This window comes from Myotis davidii, unplaced genomic scaffold (assembly GCF_000327345.1).
Source record: "Myotis davidii unplaced genomic scaffold, ASM32734v1 scaffold1608, whole genome shotgun sequence".
Taxonomy (NCBI): Eukaryota; Metazoa; Chordata; class Mammalia; order Chiroptera; family Vespertilionidae; genus Myotis; species Myotis davidii.
Window position 1 is genome coordinate 371,462 of NW_006299164.1, and position 6,868 is coordinate 378,329.

The 6,868-nt window shown below is 47.7% G+C and overlaps 1 protein-coding gene across 1 annotated transcript in view; it reads left to right on the forward strand.

Moving 5' to 3' along the window:
- Positions 1-1,437: 1,437 nt before the first annotated feature.
- ECH1 (enoyl-CoA hydratase 1, peroxisomal) overlaps positions 1,438-6,868 on the forward strand; it is a 14,054-nt gene continuing 8,623 nt past the window's right edge. The window contains exons 1-3 of the mRNA XM_006774650.2: positions 1,438-1,554; positions 2,172-2,379; positions 2,525-2,613. Coding sequence (XP_006774713.1) covers positions 1,503-1,554; positions 2,172-2,379; positions 2,525-2,613 — 349 coding nt within the window. The 5' untranslated portion in view covers positions 1,438-1,502. The remainder of the gene's footprint in view (positions 1,555-2,171; positions 2,380-2,524; positions 2,614-6,868) is intronic.

A 6,868-nucleotide genomic window follows, 5' to 3' on the forward strand; every position in this document is an offset into this window, starting at 1 on the left:
GAAGATTCTGCCCCTAGTACAGACCCTAAACCCCATAATTATGTTTTGCAGTTTAATCAGACTGCGCATTTCATAATTGTATTACAAATAACTTTACTCGCTCATACCCCCAACTGGAGATCGAGCCCTCAACCCAAGCATGTGCCCTTGACCAGACTTGAACCTGGGATCCTTCAGTCCCCAGGCCAACACTCTATCCACTGAACCAAACTGACTAGGGCTATGTTCAACATCTTTACATTTTTCTCTCTCATATCTTGGTATTTGCATGCGGTTTCAGAGTTTCCTTTGCATAGATAACAGTTCTCTGTTGATGGACAGTCGCTGGTTCTGTTTCCCAATAGAGCCTGCCTATGACATTTTATTAAGAAGGCGAGGTATTCCCTACAATTCCATTTGCTCAGAGATATCCATTTACTTCCTGGTGAACATCTCCCTAACAAGCATTTTTACAGCATTTGTGCTCTTGGGTTACATGGATTTTCCATAGAGGTTTATTTTATTGTGAGGAAATTATTTTAAGAACATAGACCAGCCCTGACTGGTTTGGCTCAGTGGATAGAGTGTCAGCCTGTGGACTGAAGGGTCCCAGGTTCGATTCCAGTCAAGGGCGTGTACCTTGTTGCGGGCACATCCCCAGTACAGGGTGTGCAGGAGGCAGCTGATCGATGTTTCTCTCATCGATGTTTCTAACTCTATCCCTCTCCCTTTCTCTCTGTAAAAAATCAATAAAATACATTAAAAAAAAAAAAAGAACATAGACCAGGTCCACATAAATCCCCTCTTCAGCACTACTGAAGCCTAGAGACCATGAAATAATGACTGCCCCAGCCCCAGGTTCCTGTGTACAAAGGAAAATAGGACCTGGATGTGGTGTGGGAGTTTAAAAATATATTAGTCAGTCCTAACCGGTTTGGCTCAGTGGATAGAGTGTCAGCCTGGAGACTCAAGGGTCCCGGGTTCGATTCTGGTCAAGGGCATGTACCTTGGTGCGGTTGCGGGGATATCTCCAGTAGGGGGTATGCAGGAGGCAGCTGATCTATGTTTCTCTCTCATCAATGTTTCTAATTATCCCTCTCCCTTCCTCTCTGTAAAAAATCAATAAAATATATTTAAAAAATGTATAGTCAGAGCTTAATGTTGGCCTGATTTTGACATGGGTAAACTCTACCAGATAAGTTTTCTTTTTAGTTAACATGGCATTAGTTAATGATCAGGGCTGCAATTATTCTGCCATTATATCCTTGGACATTTCAGCTGTCTCCAATTTTAACAGCATTGTGATGAACTTTATGCAGGAATGTCCATTAGGCCAGATTCTTACTGGGTCAAAGGGGCCCTTCTGAAGAACAGAGGCTATTTCCTGTTGCCCTTAGTAAAGATGGCGGGAGGCGGGGCGTCTCCGCCTTCGGGCTGCACCTGATGCCCTCCCTCAACATGGCTGCCTTTGTTTCCGCCCCTTTGGTTTCCTCCTATCGCGTTACTTCAGCTACTCAGTAGCAATGGCGGCGGCGATGGCGGCTTCGCGCAGATTCCGAGACCTGCCGCTGTGGCGTGAGTCACCTCTTGACCTTTGGGGTCTTATCGCTGTCATGCTGTCCTGGAAGTCATATGACGGGGAGCCTGTCCCGGGCCAAGTAGGGTCCGGTCCCTTTAACTCAGGGATCCCCCAGTTCTATGGGCCTGTGTCCTACAGTCGGGTCACTGAGGGCGCACTGTCCCTAATCTGGGGTCAGTTCCACAACCAAGGGTCTGAAGTGGTTCTCAGACTGAGGTCGCTGATAATTGCACCCCTGATCTTTTTTTTAAAATATATTTTTATTGATTTCAGAGAGGAAGGGAGAGGAAGAGAGAGATAGAAACATCAATAATGAGAGAGAATCACTGATCGGCTGTCTTCTGCACGCCCCACACTGGGGATGGAGCCCACAACCTGGCCATGTGACCTTGACCGGAATGGAACCTGGGACTCTTCAGTCCACAGGCCGAGGCTCTATCCACTGAGCCAAACCAGCCAGGGCTGCACCCCTAATGTTAAACTGTACCTACACTGAGGTCTCTACGGGTCCTGTGTTCCCCAGTTTAGTGTCACTGATATGTGTGCCCTCTGCTCTTTAAGGTGCTGTGTCCCCAATATGGGGTCATCAAAGGCTCTTCCTTTGTCTCCTCAGGACTGACAGCCCCCACCCACTTGGGTCTCAACCTTAGCCTTTGCCCCATGAGCTCCTCTGCACAAGACGAGGCCTCCAGAGCAGCCCCCAGTGAAGTCCCACACCACAACTATGAGTCCCTTCGGGTGACAGCTGCCCAGAGACACATTCTGCATGTACAGATAAATCGGCCAGAGAAAAGGAATGCCATGAACAAGGCCTTTTGGAGGTATGGCCTACAGATCCTGGAGGCATGCCTGTAGGAGGAAGCAGAGGCTGAGGGATTAGCTAGGGGTGGGGTATGGGAGATAGTTGGACATGAAGGTAGGGGTTTCCCACCCCAGACACAGCCCTTACTCCTTGCCCCTCCACAGCGAGATGGTGGAATGCTTCAACAAGATAGCACAAGATGCTGACTGTCGGGCTGTGGTGATCTCTGGTGCAGGAAAAATGTTCACTGCAGGTATGAGATGCGCTCCACCCCCACCTGCCTCCCCTACCCCTAGGTATAGATAAATGTGTGTGTTTTTTTGTTTGTTTGTTTGTTTTTATGTAGCAAAGAAAGTAAAGGTTTATTTACACCCAGAGACAGGTTAGCTAATAGTTAAAGACCTGGCTCCTGGATGGCTTCCAGGTAATGGGTCATACAAGGGAAGAATCATTAATCATGATGACTCAGGGAGTTAAGGTGTGGTCAGGATCAGGGTCTCTACTGATAGGGTAGAGGGTAGTTGATCAGTGTATCTGGCCTTGATGTCAGCCATGGTGTGGGTTGGCTGCTTTTCTGGGCCTAGAGCTGAAACACAACTGAAGTCTAGATGTTATCTCTAGTTTGACAGAAACTGTCTCTGTGGTCAGTAGATCTGAAGCTTTGTTCATAGGATTATTTGGTGCTGATCAGAATCTCATTACCCTGAGGGCTTAGTGATTAAGGGAGTGGTCCTGCAAGGGAGAAGAAGGCAGGTGAGTTAGGGTGAGGCCAGTTTGAATCAAAAGGAAAGAAAGGAGAAAAGGTCATAAGAAACTTTGAAACGAAGTTTCTATGTGGTCATGATCCCCCATCCCCTTTCTTTTGATCATTTCTAATCTTGAGGAATATAGGGCAGCTGGCTAGGACTATAACCATTGTTTTCAACTCTGTATCTAGTAGTTGGCTTGCTTCCATTTCATTTAGTTTTATTTCTGGTGATTTCTTCTGTTTTTTCATTCATGATGTTTCTTTGTCTCCACATTTTGGCTGCTTCCCTGTGTTTGTATTAGGTAGAGCTTCTATGTCTCCTGGAATTACTAAGTAGCCTTGGCAGTAGGTGTCCTGTAGGGCCCAGTGGCTCAGCCTCCCCAGTCACCTGAGCTGGGCACTATAGGTGTGTCCCTGTGTGGGCTGTGTGCATAGTCTTGTTGTAGTTGAGCCTTGATTGCTATTGGAGTCTCTGGGAGGAATTGACCTCCAGGCTAAGTGAGGATCAGTTGCAACTACAGTGGGAGAGCTGCTGTGCAAGAGACATCCCTGTGGAGCAGAACTTGCTTCAGTGGGGCTTTGGTGCTCAGTGAGTCTAGCCTTCGAGTGTGTCACTTGTGGATGTATAGAGTTGTAATCTGGTGTGGTCTGAAGCTGTACACCAGGTGCACTGGCTCTGGGCCTCTCAGGAGGTGCAAAGTCAGCCACTGCCTGGGACCACCCAGCAGAAGCTACAGAGAGATCTGCAGATGGCTGCTACTTGTGTTGGGCTTGGAAGTACCTAGGAGAGGCCCAGCTTTGAAGCAAGGTAGGCTGGTGCTAATGTCAGGTCTTGGACCTTTTATTGATAGGTTTTGGGCATGATGACGCCAGTCTAAAGCCTGAGCCAGGACAGGCCATTTTTATATGGAAAAGCCTCTGTAAACAGCTTGGGGGGGGGCCAGATCTCAGGGAATCACCAGGGCAGAGTGAACAGTGTGGGCCACACTGATAGAAACTCAGATATGGCTGCCAGTTTGCTTTGCGGTGGGGGAGGTCCCAGCACGGGAACAACTACCCCTGTGAGCACACCTGTCTGAGAGAAAGCCACCCCTGATTTCCTGCCCTGATGACAAAACATCCTTCCAATATGTCCCTGGATTCCCCAAAGCCTCTGCCCAGCACTGGAGCTCAGAAGAAGTGAGTTATGTAAACTTCCTATGTGGGCCTTTTGAGAGGAACACCTGGGACTCCAGCAGCCTCTGTGTTACTCAGACACAGTCTCTGCAGTTTTTTACAGCCCAAAGTTACAGGGGCTTCTCTCCCTAGCTCTGGAACCCTGGGCTGGGGTACTGGTGGGCTGGGACCACCTCCTTCTCCTCACGGGAAGTCTTGCTGAGCTGGGGGTTCTGGTGTGGGGCTGGGACCCATTGCTCCTCATGGGAAACATCTGCAGCCAAGATATCCCTCCAGATATTAAAAGGTCATGTATAGGACCAGCCCATCCCATGCCTCTGCCCCTCCTACCAGTCTTGATGTGCATTCTTTGTTACTTCTCTAGTTGTAGGACTTCATTCATCCAGATATCAGGTGGTTCAGAATGATGGTTGTTTGTATTTTAGTTGTAATTTTGATGTGGTTGTGGAAGACAGTGATTACTGGCATTTACCTATACCGCCATCTTGGTTCCCTCAATATCAGAGGGCTGCATTTTATTGCATTTTATTAGAAAAATTCAAGGAGCATCTGACCCAGGAACTCTACCTGCCACGAGCCTCTGGGCAGACAAGTACCGGCCCTGCTCAGTACCTCCCTGGTGCACTGTACTACCACAGGGAGCAGATGCCCCGCAGCGCAGCCAGTTGATGCCCTGGACAGGGGCACAGGAGGGAGTGCCTGGCTCCAGCATTGTCCCTGCTAGAGGTGATGGATGCTGTGGGGAACAATAAAACAGTGAAGGGGAAAAAGTGTGGGGGTGAGGGTTGTGCTTGTAAACAAGGAGAGGCTGGCTGAGAACTGTCATCTAAGCCAAGACTAGTCCCAGATGGAGTGAAAAAGCCCTGGTACAGAAAAAAAAAGTGAAAAAGCCCTGGTACAGAGGAGGGCGGGGGTGGGGGTGGCGGGGTCAGGGGGAGGGGAGTGGAACTGGTGAAGGGAACAGCAAGTACAAAATCCCGGAGGCAGGAGTGTGCACAGCTTCTTCTGGGGTCTTGCAGCTACTGTAGCTGCATAATAGTGGTCCAGAGGGAAGAGGAATAGGAAATGGGATATGTGTGTTTGTGAGGGGGTGCAAATTCAATAAATTCCATAGAGGTAGGTGAGAAAGAAGCCTTTGGAAGGTTTGGAGCAGAGAAGTGATGTCATCCCACTGATTTTTTAAACCAGCTTACTTAAAAGAAAGAAAAGAAAAGAAAAATTCAGGCCCAGTTGGCATTGCTCAGTGGTTGAGCATCGACCTATGAGCCAAGAGGTCGCGGTTCAATTCCTGGTCAGGGCATGTGCCCAGGTTGTGGGCTCAGTCTCCAGTGTGGGAGTGTGCAGGAGCAGCTGATTAGTGATTCTCTCATCATTGATGTTTCTGTCTCTCTCTTCCTCTCTGAAATCAATAAAAAACATATTTTTAAAAAAGAAAAAGAAAAATTCAGGATCCAGTCCAAAGGTGAACAATTAGATTAAAAAATGATTTTGTTTATCCTCACCCCAGGATATTTTTTCCATTAATTTTTTTTTTAATCCTCACTCAAAAATATTTTTCCATTGATCTTTAGAGAGAGTGGAAGATAGAGGGAAAGGCAGAGAGAAATATTGATGTGAGAGAAACACATTGATTGGTTGCCTCCTGCATGCACCCCAAGCAGGGCCTGGCGGGGGAAGCTTGCAACCAAGGTATGTGCCTTTGATTGGAATTGAATCTGCAACCCTTTGGTCTGCAGTCCAATGCTCTATCCAGTGAGCCAAACCGGCTAGGCTAGTGGTCGGCAAACTGCATGTGGCTCTTTGGCCCCTTGGGTGTGGCTCTTCCTAAGCCTTAGGAGTACCCTAATTAAGTTAATAACAATGTACCTACCTATATAGTTTAAGTTTAAAGTGTGGGGGTGAGGGTTGTGCTTGTAAACAAGGAGAGGCTGGCTGAGAACTGTCATCTAAGCCAAGACTAGTCCCAGATGGAGTGAAAAAGCCCTGGTACAGAGGGGCCAAAGAGCCGCATGTGGTTCGCGAGCTGCAGTTTGCCGACCACTGGCTAGGCCATTGATTTTTAAAATACATATTTTTATTGCTTTTTAGAGAGAGGGGGAGGGAGAAGGATATGGAGATAGAAACATTGATGAGAGAGTAAGTAATTGATTGGCTGCTTCCTGCACGGCCCCCACTGGGGATCGAGCCCACAACCTGGACATGTGCTCTGACTAGGAATAGAACCAGCAACCTCTTGGTTGCTGGGTTGACACTCAGCCATTGAGCCACACAGCCGGGCTCCATTGATTTTTTTTTTTTTTTTAGAGTTGAGAGGAAGAGAGAGAAAGACATTGATGTGAGAGAGGCACATCAATTGGTTGCTTCCTGCACATGCCCCAACCAGGGGCCAGGGATTGAGCCTGCAACCAAAGTATGTGCCATTGACTGGAATGAATCCTGTGAGCCTTCAGTCCGTGAGCCAATGCTCTATCCACTGAGCAGAACTGGCTAGAACAATATGGTCTTTTTATAACAAGACACAATTGGAAATTGGTTTATTACCAAATTTGACTGGAATGTCATTAAAAAAAAAAAAAATATATAT